Genomic DNA, 17,239 nt, shown 5'->3' on the forward strand with positions numbered 1-17,239 from the left:
GCTCATTGATACAAGAGGCTTTTAACTGCTCTATACTGTGTAAGAAAATCAGCAGCACCAAGAATAGCACCCAACTATGTAGCTGAAAGCATGCAAAAAGGGGCAGAAAACATCATAAAATTCACCTCTCCCAATTATCATAACAAAAGTGGTGACAGGATCATAATACTTAAACATACATAAAAATGTAGTTAGTGAAAGATTTAAGGCTTTTGATAAGTAATAAATGAGTAGGTATCACTAGAAATCTAAAATGGCGACAGCAATGTTTTTACATTAGAAAAATCAAAATGGAGGACTCAGCTCAAATTGACCAATAGCAGACAGGCGACTAGGGTGAAATAAAGTTAAACAGGGTAAGGCTGAGTTCACTCCAGAATACTTGAAGGGAGGGGTCAGGAGCAGGATCTCAACTAGGTTCAGCTGGTTCATGACAGGTAGAGCTGATTGGCTAAGCAGGTATTGCCCCACTGGGAGGATCTATGCTAATAGCTGGAATTGAGAAAGCAGCCAATCAGAGAAGGCCAAAAATCGTATATAAGGCAGAGAGTTGGCTGGCTTTTGTGTGGGTGTGTGAGTGGAGCAGAAGAAGCACAGCAAAACAGCAGTGAGCAGAGAACGTGCCACCACCAGAGACAGAGCAGAAGGAACATAGATAGTACAAAGGGATTCTAGAAGGAGAGTAAGTATAATTCCTTCTTAATTATAAGGAATGCATGGGTATGATTGTAAATAAAGCTGGATGCCTGCGTCTGAATGGATTTTACCCCACCCATTCTATGATTGCTTGATCACCACACATAGAATGTTATTATTTAGTAATGTTCTTTAAGGTGTAATGTTGCTTTATACCTATGTATATGGGATCTGTGTGTTACATTGTAATAGGTTTAATATTATATTGCAGCATTGTATTAAGGCTTGATACATATGTATAAGGGGTCAATGTGTACTGTATCATGCAACATTGTATGTGCTATATGGTTTGTGTAGTCTATTGCGTCGCCTTAGTATATGATTGCATAACACAATTGCATTACATTTAGAAATGTGTCATGTATTGCAGTGTATTCTTTCTTGATTATTAAGTGTATTGTAACTGATTATTTCCTTTAAAATAAATATTTTGTTTTTGAAGAATTACTGCTTGAGTGCCAATCCTTTGAGCAGAAGGCTGTATCCGTATCCTCTCACAGTCTGTTCTGGGGAGCCCTCTGAGGGTCAGAGACAAACTCCCTGGTAAAACCCTGGCAATTCCTCTAGGGCGGCCCACCTCCTGTTACCCATTGAAGTGGGCCAAATTAACAATTGGTTTACAATTATAGGCAGGCAATTATTGGGGTGCCTTGGGTCCAAATTTTGGGGTAACATCATTTCACACATGAAGCCACAAACAATTGACAATCACCTTCAGTCATTACCAGCCTGGCCTGGACTTGTCATGTTACAGAATTTTTTTTTTTTTTTTTAAGGTTTTGATGTTTTAAACTAAGCAGCATGTTGATATTTTTAGTGAAGCAGTAGTAAAACATCAGGCCACGTGGCAGAATCAGGAATATTTTAGAAGTTGTGTAATCCTCTTAATACAAACAATATACAAGTAATGTAGAACTTACTCTGGATAAAAAGACACACTGAGCAGGATCTGAGTTCAACCACTTCTCACTGAAAACTGAATTGTTCTCTAATAGAAAAACAGCCATTTGCTTTTGTGGGCAGTAAAACCTAGAGGCCCTGACCCTACGACCACATGGAGACATAGGCACCAACTTTCTCGGGGGCCAGTGGGTGCCCCTGGCCCCGCCCCAACTCCACCCTTTCTCCGCCCCTGGCCTCGCCCCCATTCCATCCCCAAAGTCCCCGCCCTAACTCCACCCCCTCCCTACCCCTATTGGATCCCTTCCCCAAATCCCTGCCCTGGCCCCGCTTCTTCCCCTCAGCGCGCTTCGTTCCCTCCCTGACCCGCAAATCAGCTTTTTCACGGCACAAGCACTGGGAGGGAGGGGGGAGAAGCAGGATGCGGCGGTGTGCTCGCGGAGGAGGTGGAGGTGGAGGTGGGGCGGAGCTGCCGGTGGGTGCTGAGCACCCACCAATTTTTTTCCGTGGGTGCTCCAGCCCTGGAGCACCCACGGAGTTGGCGCCTATGCATGGAGACCCATTGACAGTCCATCCCATTCATTGTAAATTCCAGGAGCCAAGCCTAATTGCCCAATCCTGCAGAACTTTACACATATAAACCAGGATCAGGTACTATTTTCTGTTTTAAATTTAGAAGCTATTAGAAATTTGGGCCCAGATCCTGCAAGATACTTTGCTCACATAGAGCTATTTGCAGGAGTGGGGCCGTAGTGAAGCATTTCAGAGTCAAATGCCAGAGCTAAACATGTTGTATCATCCATATATTCAAGCTAGGTGGATGTAAATCTGTGCAGTGTTAATAGCTCCATTCTCTTCAGGTTGCTTTTCAAGTGTTGTTATGGCACCTGCTAAATCTGAATAATTAAATAACCCACCTGGTTACATGGGAGTACAGTTGAAAGCAAATGAATAGACTGAGAGAATAGTTTTCATTGCACAGGGGATCTACTGCACTGTTGCTTCCAGCTTTGAACGGGGAAATAAATAGTTACGAAGATAAGGAGTGGATGGTGTTTGACCTGTGAAGAGATTTTCTTCCTTCTCCATAATTCCTGATTGGTTTAGATGCTTTAATATCATATTGTTTATATTCTTAAGATCTTCTGTGTTCTTCCTTTCAAATGCTAGTCTGCTTGTCACTTCATCCATCTTGTTGCCAGTGTGAACTTTAAAAGGAAAGGACATTATGTTAAACTGGTAACATTTAAACCAAGTGGATCATTGTCACTTGGTGCATCCCTGTGGGAAACTGAATGGGAAATTATTCTGCTCAGAGACATAACAACATGATAGCAAGTTCAGAAGCTTAGTTGGAAAAGGTTGTGTATGGAGAAGTTATGGGCTGACTGAATTCTTTTACAATCGATTTTTGTTTTTCATTCTGGTGTAGTATAATGGAATAAAACATACTGCTTAAGAGTCAGCATATACAGTCTTCAGGTGGGCAACCCTCTCATTACCATCCATAGAAGATTTGCTTATTTAAGGTTTGTAAGATTTATCCCTATGTCTGGACACAACACATTCATACGTCCCTTTGGGCACAATCCCTAAATAAATCACAGAGATTTAGGATTAGAACCAGAACCCTTCATTTCCCAAAACACAGGCCTCTACCATCTGAGTTAAAAGAGAACTCCTAGTATTAATAGCCTCTCATCCTCTCTGTGGAACACAAAAGAATGATATCACTCGTTTATTTTTCTATATCTATCAAGCCCAGTACATTATGTACTTGGGCCTTATCTAATTAGACAAAACTTTCCCCAAGGTTCTGAGTTTGATAGGAGCTTAAATCCAACAGCAGGGTGCCAATCCTTGATGACTCTGTCTGCGGATTACAGACATAACGCTAGATAAACCTCATGGCTGGGAGAAAAACCTTGGAACTTCAGCTCCCAAAAAACAGGCCTCTACCCCTTTGGGTCCAAGAAGAACTCCTGTAATTAACTGTAGTAGTGGGTCCCTTACCCTCTCTGCTACCTAGTCATTACACAGCAACATTACTCACTCAGTTATACATAATATAAAGCCAATACTTGCAACAGGGACACATCCTGTTTAAGCACATTTGGGGTCATCGTAAAGCAATTTAATTGGGCTTCCCATGTACAACATCCAAGATTCCCTGTGCAGCCTTTACTTCCCTGACAGTTCTCTGCTTTGCCAGCAGGCTCTGTTACGAATCCAGAACTGCCGTTAGTGGAGGCAGTTCAGGGACCAGTGGATGAAAGTTTCCTGTTAATAAAAGAGAGTGAGGAACCTGTGATGTGCCCCAGCTAGAGCCACGACATAGGGGGAAACATCCTGCTGCCAAAGGGCCTCAAGTTCGTCTCGCCACAGCATCCTCAGTTAGCAGAATGCACCTCATCCTATCTAACACCACATCATGAGCAGTGAAAACCAAACTGGTGGGTCCCTGTGATTCAGAGGTAGCCTGTGGCTGTTTGGTTGGCAGCATTACCAGCCCCTATAAATCAGGGGTGGCCAACCTGTGGCTCCAGAGCCACATGCGGCTCTTCAGAGATTAACATGTGGCTCCTTATATAGGCACCGACTCCGGGGCTGAAGCTACAGGTGCCAACTTTCCAATGTGCCAGAGGGTGCTCACTGCTCAACCCCTGACTCTGCCACATGCTCTCGCTCCTCCTCCTTCCCCTCCCTCCCAGAGCCTCCTATATACCACGAAACAGCTGATCAGAAGGTACGGGGAGGGAGGGGGAGGCGCTGATTGGCAGGGCTGCCGGTGGGCAGGAGGTGCTGGGAGCGGGGGGTAAGGAGCTGATGGGGGCGGGAGGCTGCTGACATATTGCTGTGGCTCTTTGGCAATGTACATTGGTAAATTCTGGCTCCTTCTCAGGCTCAGGGTTGGCCACCCCTGCAATAAATGGATAATTATCCCCACAGAGGTGATGCTATTAGCCAATTCTGAGATTGCATCTGATTATTCAGGCTCCTTTTGTTTGGGGAATTCTTTGTTCCAGATTATTTCCACTCAGCTCTTAGCACTGGAATCTGAAGCCCTCTCTGAATAACACACACTGAACTAACCTAAATTCACACACACACCCATGTTACTCCATCAGCCTTAATGGAATTACACCAGGAACAAAATTCTTCTGGAGAAGAAAAAGATGTTTTCAAAACATGCCCCAACAATACAATCTACTTGAAAAGGAAACACTCTGCTTTACAGTCATTTCCAGGAACCGCAGCCTAGCACTGCTGAGCTATATTTCAACTACTGTTCTTATCATGTCAAGATTAAATGCAGGTTGTTTAAAATCCTCCTTTAAGGTGTGGGTCACACTGATAACCTGTTGTTGGGCTTGGCTGATGAAGTAGCATGGAAAGAAACTAACTTTTTAAATATCAGAGGGGTAGCCGTGTTAGTCTGGATCTGTAAAAAGCAACAGAGAGTCCTGTGGCACCTTTAAGACTAACAGATGTATTGGAGCATAAGCTGCGTCTGACGAAGTGGGTATTCACCCACGAAAGCTTATGCTCCAATACATCTGCTAGCTTTTTAAAGGTTGCCCTGCCAGCCTTGTTTAAGTCAGATAAGTTAGCACACAGCAACAGCCCCTTTACAAGACATTTTTAGCTTAATTAATTTCTATCCCTTGTCCTGAGGGAATGGATTCGAGTTTGACACTGTTGCAGTGCTAGGGAGAGAGCCACCCACATCCTTGTTCTGGGGCTAAGTAAGCAAGTCTGAATAATTCTCTGGCCTCCCTGTCAAGACACATTCCAGTGAACATCTGTCACTTCCCATCTCAGGAGGTATCTAACTCTCCCATCTTGGGACACCACTTATCGAGGTTTTAGTTTGTAAGGCCTGGTCTACACTGGGGGTGATCGATCTAAGTTACGCAACTTCAGCTACATGAATAACGTAGCTTAAGTCGACGTACTTAGACCTACTCACCGGGATGTCTTCACTGTGGTGAGTCGACTGCTGCCGCTCCCGTCGACTCTGCCTGCGCCTCTTGCGGCGGTGAAGTACAGGAGTCGACAGGAGAGCGCTTGGGGGTCGATTTATCGCGTCTAGACTAGATGCGATAAATCGACCCCCACTGGATCGATTGCTGCCCGCCAATCCGGCGGGTAGTGTAGACATACCCTAAGAAACATCACTAGCCTTCCCAGTGCAGGGCTGCATTGCACAGCATTCAAAAATGCAAAATATTTAAATGATCCAATACAATAGTGTAGCTCCTGCTTACACAGTGTGGCTTTCTAGCCCACTCTAGTAGTTGGATCTGAGGGGTTTGTAAGTCTGCAACCTCAGAAGTGGCTTCTAGTCCCCTTAGCTCAGGAACTAAAACAATGGTTCTCAACCTGAGGCCCACAGGCCACTTGCAGCCCAATCAGCATGGAGCTGTGGCCCACGTGACATCCTCAGGGCCATACAGGTAGTATTGGATGCGGCACACATAAAACATTATGGGCTGCATATATGGCCCACAATTGTAAATAGGTTGAGAACTACTGGACTAGAAGCTCATGCTTTTAGATCCAGAGGTTCCACAGATTCAATGCCTAATGCCAATTACTAATCCAAGTGTTACAATAGCTTGTTACAATGTAGCCCAATATATTCCAACACTTTCTTCCCTTGACAGGCCATGTTATTTACAAGAATCATAAATGCTTTACTTACTTGTTAAGAATATTACAAATGAAACAAGCGCCAAACTGACAATCAAAATAATGATCAGTGTGACGAAGAACAAATGTTGGCAACTTATGCTGCTCCATGTCATAAAACCGCCAGTGTTCTCTTCTTCCTGGGCTGCTATGGAATGAAAATAATATTCCGATATGAAATTGATGGGAGGTTATTAGGAAAATAAATAACAAAATGCCTCTGGTTCTAAGCAGAGACAAGCCAGAATATACCCAAACTTTGAGAATGTTCAGAGCCAAGTCCAACCTTTCTGACTTGGATCCATCTTTGTTTCTAAGCAGGATACAGGCACCATGTTATTAATAACTTTAGCTGTCTCCTGTTAAATTGCAGTCCTATTCCAAAAAGGAGATATGTAAAAATGGCAGTGCTTACTTAACAGATCCGCTCCCTTTATGTATTCAGAGTTATAGTGGCTCACCTTAGTGACAACAAATATTTTGCTGCTTTTCACTCCTGATAACCACAGGAGCCATACAGCTAAGAAAGTGTGAGCAACATTCCTTTCCAAATTGTGAATCATCAACTGTCTGGCTAGCTAACTTCCCGTCAGTTACACCTGTGCAACTCTGCTGACAGCAATGGGCCTGCACAGACTGAGAGCCTAATTTAGCCTGCAGAACCCTTATTTCTTGCAATGTAACATGAGAAAGGAAGAATCCAGTTTTACTTTCCCAGGTTTAGGCTGAATGGGCAGGGCTGGAAGTTAGACTATATTAGAGCTTGTTGGGACATTTTCTTTAAATATATTGTTTCACTGAAATGGAAACATTTTGTAGAGATGTATGGAGTTTGGTGAAGTTTTTGCTTGCCAGGTTTACAAGGTCCAGGATGGACTCTCCTGGCACTTCCAGGAAAACAGAGAGAACGGGACATGCAAATAGAAAACTGACATTTTGGGGATCTGCAAATGGCCTTTTTTTCCAACACAATTCCATTTTGTGAAAACATTCGGAATGTTTTGGTTTGTTCCTATGCAGAATGAAAACAATTTTTGAGACCTCAAAAGTTGTCATGAAATGGAATTGTCTTGTCCAGCCAGATCTAGTATATATAAACTGAGCACATTTGGCATGGCAGTGAAAGGTATGCCCACTTGCCACTCCTCCTGCAGATGCAAGAAGGGGGACTAAAGGACAACCAGTTAGCCACTCCTTCCCTGAAATTTGTGGGGCAAACCAGCTTGCTGCTCTTTAGAAACTTTGGTGGGTGAAAGGACAGGTCCCTCATAAAAATATAACAGCTAAGTGTGGAGTGGATATGGGCCTAGGGGTAGGGAAGATAGTGGGAACCAGGGTTTGAATCCTCTTCAGAATTCCTGAACACAACTGAGAGTTTTGTGTGAACCTTAGTTTCCCATTTGGGCAGCATTTGCCCTAGGAAACCTTTTGGGGAAGTTCTGTGGCCTGTGTTATACAGGAGGTCAGACTAGATAAGAGGTCAACCTGCAGCCCGCAGCCCATCAGGGTAATCTGTTGGCGGGCCACAAGACAGTTTGTTTACATTGACCATCTGCAGACACAGCCGCCCGCAGCTCCCAGTGGCCGTGGTTCACCATTCCCGACCAATGGGAGCTGTGGGAAGCGGCGGCCAGCATGTCCCTGTGGCCCACGCCACTTCCCACAGCTCCCATTGGCTGGGAACAGCGAACCACGGCCACTGGGAGCTGCGGGCAGCTGTGCCTGCAGACGGTCAATGTAAACAAACTGTCTCGCAGCCCGCCAGTGGATTACCCTGATGGGCCGCATGTGGCCCACGGGCTGCAGGTTGCCCACCACTGGACTAGATGATCACAATGGTTCCTTCTGGCCTTGGAATCTATGACTCTCAGTCTAAAATCCCAGTCTGGAAAGAGGATGGATGTGCATCTCTGCTCATAGAAAGCTGAAGGCTAGAGGCTTGAGACTGGAGCTGGCAGTCCTTGAGCAGACTCATTGGGGAGGTTAAAGATGGGGTTACACTGAAGCTGTGACAGAAATCACATTTTCATATAATTATCAACTATGAAAAATGTATTTCCAAGTTTCCATTGATGTTGTGTTGAATCTGGTAAGACTCTTGAAGGGCATTGCAATTAAGCTGATGGTGATAAAGAAGAAAAAGGATTGTATATGCCATAACAGCACTTTGATGATGAGTAAACCCATGGTTTGGGAGTTCACTGAACTAGTCAGAGATCCCCGGGAGTATTTTTGCTGTCCTTTATTGCATTTAATGTGTTCCTGCCTGGAGATAAAGTAAAGTCTGCAGCCTTTTAATATTTTTTTTTTTATCATGCCCTCAGCCTTCATAACAAATACAATTTGTACTAAATGCCTCCACCACAGATATTGCTTCATAGCCAGAATAATAATGATGGGGGAGCTGCTTTCACAGTCTCTCAAGCATTGCAAGCTATGAATAGAATTCTCATAAATACCACTTGTCTGCTCTGCCTAATGAACGCTTCTTACTAGCCAACTGGCCAAATGTGCCAGCTTACGCTATTGTAAGTAACCAGTGAACAAGGATTCCTGCCAAACTGCAAACAATGAGAACATTTTATGTTGTGAAGCAAAAAATAATTGGTGTGGAGCGCCTACCAAAATTAGAAGCCCTTTCTTTTTAAAACTACTTTATAATTATGGCTAATGTGTTGCCTTAGGTTTGGTTATGTCAGATCATATTAAGCTACTGAGCTAAAGGAATGCCATGGGTACTGCATCACAAGCACTGTTGAAACGTCTTTTTTTTTTTTAAACCTAGATCTGGCATTTTCTGTAGAAAATGGTAGCACTGTCCCATGTATTTTTAATGATTACCAGAGGGTGAAAAATGCTCATACAATTCAAGGATGGGGTGGAAGCAGTAGATGTGGTATAGCTTGACTTGAGTATGGCTTTTGATGCCATCTCACAGGACTTTTTCATAGACAAACTAGAGAAATATAGCCCAGACGAAGCTACTATAAGGTGGGTGCACAAGATGTGGACAAATTGGAGAAAGTCCAGAGGAGAGCAATAAAAAGGATTAAAGGTCTAGAAAACATGACCTTTGAGGAAAGATTGAAAAAACTGGAGAAGAGAAGACTGAGGGGGAGCATGACAACACTCATCAAGTATGTAAAAGGTTGTTATAAAAGGGAGGGTGATAAATTGTTCTCCTTAGCCACTGAGGACAGAGCAAGAAGCCATGGGCTTAAACTGCAGCAAGGGAAATTTAGGTTGACATTAGGAAAAAAATCCTGATTGTAAGGATAGTAGAACAAATTACCTAAGGAGGTTGTGGAATCTTCATCATTGGAGGTTTTTACGAACAGGTTAGACAAACACCTGTCAGGGAGGTCTAGATAATACTGAGTTCTGCCTCAGCACAGGAGACTGGACTAGATGACCTATTGAGGTTCCTTCCAGTCCTATGATTCTGTGATCTTAATAGTTCTGTAACAAAGAGATCCAGAATATAACACATTTCTTGGTACAGCAGCTGAGGATTGTAAATAGTGCAGTCTCTTGGAATATATTCTACTGGTGTGAGGGCAATCAGATACTTACATAAAACTCCAAGCATTAAAGAAACATCTAAAATATGTCATAGAGAAAGAGCCAAATTGGTGTACAAACTATACATAGCACTGCTTTCATTTTCTGCTGAAATGCAGCCACCTGTAGGTAACTGTTTAACAGCACCAAGAGTACTGCATAACAATTTAGTCCAGAAGTGAAGAATAACATCCATTAAAAATTACAGGGAGACTCTAGATAGGCAAAAGAGAAATGATCTGACACTAGAACTGATTCATTCTGTGCCATTTCTTGTTCTTGTTAAAATGAGAATCGCCTACATAAGACAATACTATGGCAGATTTCTATAATTTTCAATATGGGATCTTGGTGTCTGGCAGCTGCACCACTATAGTAATTAACATCAGAAAAATATTCAACCCCTGGGCTAAGATGTTGATGTCTTTCTAACTCCTCTTGCATCAAACCTCAAGTGTCACCTATACCATTTCTCCCAGTATTATTCATACATGTATAAAATCAAGCAAGGTGGTGGTTGAGTGGCTATCTGCATTTTTGTCCTATTTGAAGCCTAGTTGATTATGATTCTTCCTGTACAGCTACTCTTCAGCCAAATTTCAAAAGTACAAATTGTGCTGCTAAACTAAGGAGAAAACTACAGAATACTGTATCTCCTTAAATAACAATGTGGAATGCTGCCAAGAAACTGCCACTTATAAAGTGCTTTCAGATCACAAAAGAGTCAAACACATCTCGAATATTGTTGGCTAAAAATAGTCTTGTTGCCATGTGTGAGTCAAAGATAAAGTGAATAAAAGCAATAAAATCAGGAGGATAGTACAATTCTGAATCTGTTTGAAATAAGTTCCCTGAATTAAGATCTAAAGAAGGTTCATCGAATACCTCAGGAAACTGGCTGGGATCATCAGGTGATAGTCATTCCTTAAAAGCAAAAACAGGATCACAATTTCAGTTGCCGCTTTTTTTTTTTCCTTTTAAGCTTTTATGTGTATTTTAGTAATTGTGAAAATTGCCAGACAGAAGAGAGAGGTCATCATTTTTATTCCCAGAATGGATACATATTGGGAATGATGGTGCAGGCTTACTACAATGTCCCACCCGTGTGCCTCAGCCATGACGTGAAGAGCCCAGCTTGTAGTGGAAGGGTAGCTCAGTTTCCACAGAAAATACTTAGCCTTGTTGTGGACGCTGCCAACAAGAATCTGGTACTGGCAACTGTCACAGACAGGTTACTGGAGTAGTTAGACCACTGGTCCTGTGTGTTCTGTGCACATGATTCCAGTTGTGCTGGTCATTTTTGTCATAGCTATCTCTTATCAGAATTCAATTTCATTTAAATGCCTGAGTTGAAGTGCATTTATTAAGCCAGATCCTTAGCTGTTGTAAATTGACATAGTGCTGTTGACATCAGTGGAAATACATCATTTGGATTTACACCAGCTGGGAATCTGGCCCATTTTGTTAAAACATGTAGTGCATGTATTTATATGGTAAATAAATCCCAGGATAAGCATTAGTTTAAATTATCAAATACATCTGTACATTAGTTTCTTCTTCTTTTTTTTTTTTTGACACAGTGTATATTGAGAATAGTTGCCAAGCATTATCTGGCATACATACTTAACAGGTGTTGAGATCCATCGGAACATAGATGCAGTTTGTTTAGGTTGTTTAAGGAATCAACCACATAAAGTTTTCCTTCTTCATTGGTATCAAGTAAGTCAATTTCCAGAGAAGAACTCTCCATTGTACCTAAAAGAAAACATGGATATTGGAAATAACGACTACTGTTAAGGGGCCTGATCCTGTGAGATGCTGAGCTCCCTTAACTCTCACTAAAATCAGTGGGAGTTGAGGATGATTAGGTCGTTGTAGGAGATATTCAGAACCTTTCAGGATAGGACCAATATGAGTTGTGAGCAACTCACTAGTTAACATTTCTAGTTTATTGTTCGAGATCCCCAAGTGTGAAAGTCCATCGCCACATCAGAATATTGTAGTACACTGTTCCACCTTTCTAGCTCCTGCATTGATTCAGGTGTAAATTATTACTTATTTGTATAACATCCAAAGCCTGGAAGGTACTTTACAGACCAATAACACAGGGTGAAACCCTGGACCCATTGAAGTCAATGGCAAAAGTCCCTAGTCTCTCCCCTGATCATCTCACACTCTAAGTAGTAGGGATATGAGATAAGTAAAAACGAAGGGAGCAGGTAGGGGAGTGAAGGAGAAGGGTTACAATGACAAGCTCATTAATTTGCTTATAAATATTGATACATCACTGTGGCTTGTTTTTTCTTGGTTAAACAAATGATTGGGGTCGGGGTGGTCAGCAAAAAGTTATAGCTTGCCATAATTGCTCTTCTTTCTTTACTTTAGATTTGGTTGACACACAGGACCTACTTTGAAAAGGGTCTGGGCTGGTAGCATAGGCCTGTGCCTTTCCAAAGAAGGTGAGACAATTCTTGACGAAAAAACAGACTATTTCCATGCTTTAAAGTAATTGTTCTGGTATTCTCTGATATTCGGCTTAACTTTGGATAGGTCTACACTGCATTTAAAAACCCACGGCTGGCCTGTGCCAGTTGACTCAGGTTAAGGGGCTCTTTAATTGCTGTGTGGACATTTAGGCTCAGGCTGGAACCTGGGCTCTAGGGCCCAGTGTGGTGGGAGGGTCCCAGAGCTTGTGCTGCAATTAGGCAGCCCCTTTATCTGAACACTATGTGCCTGAGTCAGCTGGCATGGGCCAGCCATGGGTTTCTAATTGCAGTGTAGACATACCCTTTAACACCTCATCTTTGCCGTGGGCTTAGCTCTCAATGAGTACAAGTCCCTTGGAAGTGTTAGAAATTTACATTCACAAATTAACAAAATGACATTTAGAAATCACATCCTATGTATATAGAGTGGATTACTTCTTATCAATTTTCAAACACCCAGAGATGTGAGGCTCCAGCTCTATCTCTGCTAATAAGGAATTTGAAACTGCAGCTACCAGGCCCAAAAGAGACTGCTAGACTAACTGTGGGCCCCTTCTGATGTCATTGCAGAGTATAAAAACTCTTATTCCCTCACCTTTAAGAAAGAATTAGAAGGGATTTAGCTGTCCCGATGGCTTCTCTGCATCTGGGATAGAAAGCCCCATTGCTTGGAAAATGTGAATCACATGTGTTTTAACAAATACACAGAGTTATGGAGAAAGATATTTATAGAGGGAGTAGAGCTGTCCAGAGTCACCCAGGCATACAAGCTTTTATCAGGCCTTTACCATACCGAAGCCCATAAAAGTCTACTCAACATTACCATTTATGCTGGTAATCTTTCAGCACTGGTACCCACGCTACTCTGGGTAAAGTTCAAAAGTACATTTTCTCTAGGCACATGGGACCTTTTCAGGCTCATGTGCCTAGAGAAAATGTACTTTTGAACTTTACCCAGAGTAGCGTGGGTACCAGTGCTGAAAGATTACCAGCATAAATGGTAATGTTGAGTAGACTTTTATGGGCTTCGGTATGGTAAAGGCCTGATAAAAGCTTGTATGCCTGGGTGACTCAGTTACCAAACCCAACTGGCAAGTTTCCTGACTCACCCTTTCCATAGTATGACATCCTGAAGAGCAGGTTCCCTCTGTACCAACATTTTAATAAGTGCCATGGGGAAAACTGGGGCTGTTTCCTGTCAGGCACGCGCAGGAGCAGATACTCAGAGCATCATGCCAACCCACGCTGCTCTACATCGCTCCCAAAGTTGGGGACACAGCCAAATAACTACTCATTGATTTTCAGTGAAACTTAGGCTCCTAACTAGTTCAGGTGCTTTTGAAAAGGGGACTAGCACTCTTAAGGGAAAAGAAGACTGATGGCTCTGTAAATACCTGGACAGAAAGAGTAAAGTCTTTATTCAATTGAGGGGAAATGACATGAAAATGAGTACAGCTCCTTTTTCTTTTTTCATTCTGAGCAGTTACTGAAAAAATACAAAAATAAGGTGAAAAAGCTAGAATTGCAACCAATCACCTCAATCCAGTAGCTTTTATATATGCAACAGTAATTCAGGACAGATGGCTTCTATGCACTAGAATGTATAAGGTAACAACTTCTAGTAGCTATATATTTACGGTCTTTGATATCTCCATATGACCACATCCATGCCCAGCTGTATTTCTTACGGACACAGTTATGCAGTGTTCTACAGATTCACCACCTCTCACAAACAAGGGCCTCTTGCTATTTTTAGCTTCAGAAGGGCAGTTGTTTTCCCTGAACGTTTTCCATTTTGGTTAGACTTCCTTGCAACAACTTTAAGGAAGACTCTCCTAAAGACTTGAGCTCTAATAAATGTAAGTAACTGATTTGATAGTTTTAGATACATGTTAAATTCACAAGTTGTAGATTTTTGTAATTAAGTATTTAGAAGCAATTTCCCCACTGTACACACTTTCTGTACATAAGAACAGCATGCTATGAATGCTCTGTTTTATGATTTATTTCCACATCAGCACCTTGAAACAAACAAGATATCAGCATCTCTGGCCTCCTAACTATTAATTAGTTTCACAAGGCTAAACTAACCCTCATAGCTTTTAAATTAGTCATTGTAATTTGTATTTTAACATTGCTTAGAGGCCACCACCTCATAAGCATTAAAATATCATAACTTAATACTTTTAAATGCAAGTTATTTTTTGTAATGTTACCACTTTGTAAAATAAGTACCTAAAAATTCTTAAAGAATAAAATCAAGACTAAATAGATTAGCAAAACAAGAGAATGAACTGTAAATTACTTACAATTTAACAATATTCAGCTAAAAATTCAGGATGGAAGAAGTCATCCAGTATCAAGTATGAGAAGAAAACTTGCTTTGTAGTTTCCCCCCTCACTTTTAGACCCTGTAAACTCCCACAGGACCCATAAACACAGCTATGAAACCGACTATCCCTTTCAATCTATATTTAGCGTTCACTTTGGCCAAGAAGTCTAGTTTCCAAATATTGACCTATTTAAAACAAACACACACACACACACACACACACACACACACACACACTCACTTATTAGACAAGAGTCACTATGAAATTTTAATATTTACTGCTATTATGGTGAGTTTTTAACATATGCTTTTGACATGTATCATTTTACTAATATTTTACATTGAGTGACTTTTTTAAACAGGCTTGATAAACTAATCAAACCAATATTCTAGTTAATGAAATATTTAGACATCCTAAGATACACAAACTACATCCCTTTAATTTATCTTCATAATAAAGTGTGATTTTTAAAGTACTCCATACAAAGGACTCTAACAGATTTTTCTGATGTATTGGTTAAGAATATGCACAAATACTTGCAATGCAAATTTCCATTTTTCCAGTTAACATTACAGAAGGTTGTATGTATTTAAGAATTGCCACACAAGTGGTGTGGTTGATGCCAATACAAAACCAAATAGGCTCAGATAGTTGATCTATGGAGCAGTCCCATATTTCTATACCACCATTATATGTTAGTCTGCATTATATGTTAACTGTGTGCAATTTAGGTCATGTCAAGTGCCTAAACCATGTAATCATTTCTGTAAATGAGGCATGACAAATACTAAAAGTCAGAAGACACATAGTTACACTATTCTCTAACAAACAAGGCAGTCAGAACTAAAGGCAATAAACAAGAATTGTATGACTGGAAGGGACCGAGAGGTCATCTATTCCAGTTCCCTGCGCTCAAGGCAGGAATAAGTATTATCTAGACCAGAGGTTCTCAAACTGTGGTCCACGAACCAAGCTCCATTCAGGTGGTCCATGGATAGTTCCCTTTAAGGTGCGCGCTTGGGCAGCCACAGACAAGAGAATGAAAGGCCACCCACCTAATTAGTGGAGCCATGCAGGTGTGGCTCCACTAATTAGGTGCCTGAACCCTGGAGAACACACATATGTAAGGTGAGGTGGTGGCCTTGGAGGGACTAGAGGGTAGGTGGGAAGGGGCAGTGGGGGGGAGAAGAGGTGGTGGAGGGGAATTTGAAATGTGCAGGGCTGCAGCGGCCAGAGAAAGAGGCGACTTTCCCCAGTTCCAGGGCTGGGGCTGCCGGGGAAAATCAGCCCTCCTTCCCAGCCTCAGCTCTGTGGCTGCTGTGGTGGGGGAAAGAGGGCACATCCATCGCATTTGAAAGATAAGACTACTGATATTTAAATACGAGTTGTGTGCTTTTATTTGTAGAACAAAAAACGTAAACTTTTTTTTTAATATTTAGCGCTTTTTATACAAAGAGCTTTAAATAGCTAGCTAACGGTACAAACAACATTTGGAAAGATCATTAAGTGGTCCGCCGAGACGCTCAGCAATTTTCAAGTGGTCCATGAAAAAAAAAAGTTTGAGAACCACTGATCTTAGACCAGCGGTTCTCAACCTCTGTATCGTGGGCCGCATATACAGCGCAGGTTGAGAACCACAGCATCCCTCCCCCAAAACCATGCACAGTCCCCTATGCCCAGTGTCCTTGCCCACAGCGGGGCCAGGAGTGGAGCGCCCAGTGCAGGCCAGCAGACAGGACCCGAGAAGGGGGGCCAGGAGCAGAGCCTCACCTAAGACCTGGGGGTGCCGCAGCACCCTCCTCCCCCCAAACCTACCCACAGACCCACTCTCCCACCCCCTGCGGCACTCACCAGCACCGTGTTGGTAAGAATGCCGGTGCAGGCTACAAGACGCTGTCTCCCCCTCAGCCAGCCCCGCCCACTGCCAGACCAGAGCAGTACATTTTATTTATTTATTTTCCGTACACAGCTGAATGTGAATTGGGCTGCATGTAGCCTGTGGGCCACAGGTTGAGCACCACTTTGAGACCATTTTGAATTTTAATCGTGCCCTCCAAAGCACTTGCAACCCCTCCCAGCTTGGTATTGTCAACAAGTGCTCTCTCAATGCCCGTATCTAAATCATTGAAGATATTGAACAGAACCGGACCCAGAACTGACCCCTGAGAAACCCTATTCAATATGCTCTTCCATCATGGTTGTGAACCACTGATAACTACTCTGGGAAGTTTTCCAATCAGTTATGCACCCACCTTATAGTAAATCCATCTAGTTGTATTTCCCTAGTTTGTGACATGATGCAAGACCAATATTAATAGCCTTACTAAAGTCACGATACACATCTACTGCCCCCCCCCCCCACACCCACACCCACCCACAAGGCTTGTTACCCTGTCAAAGAAAGCTACAAGGTTGGTTTGACAATTTGTTCTTGACAAACCCATGCTGTTACTTATAATGAATAACTACACTGTAGAATGCACTGTTAAATATTAAAACAAATTGCTCAGTAAGACTGAAGAGCCCAAGAACAGTATCTACAGTTGGCAGGAAGTAGGATAAAAGTCAGAC

The 17,239-nt window shown here is 42.3% G+C and overlaps 1 protein-coding gene across 1 annotated transcript; it reads right to left on the minus strand.

Annotated features, from left to right (window-relative positions):
* Positions 1 to 2,583: 2,583 nt before the first annotated feature.
* LSMEM1 (leucine rich single-pass membrane protein 1) lies at positions 2,584 to 13,463 on the minus strand. The gene is made up of 4 exons (XM_065423523.1): positions 13,445 to 13,463; positions 11,473 to 11,604; positions 6,302 to 6,436; positions 2,584 to 2,804 (listed from the first exon to the last, which is right to left on the minus strand). Exons 1-4 carry the CDS (start codon positions 13,461 to 13,463, stop codon positions 2,584 to 2,586), a joined length of 507 nt encoding a protein of 168 aa, XP_065279595.1.
* Between the last annotated feature and the right edge of the window lie 3,776 nt (positions 13,464 to 17,239).

Source organism: Emys orbicularis, chromosome 1 (genome assembly GCF_028017835.1).
Source record: "Emys orbicularis isolate rEmyOrb1 chromosome 1, rEmyOrb1.hap1, whole genome shotgun sequence".
In the NCBI taxonomy this organism is placed as follows: domain Eukaryota; kingdom Metazoa; phylum Chordata; order Testudines; family Emydidae; genus Emys; species Emys orbicularis.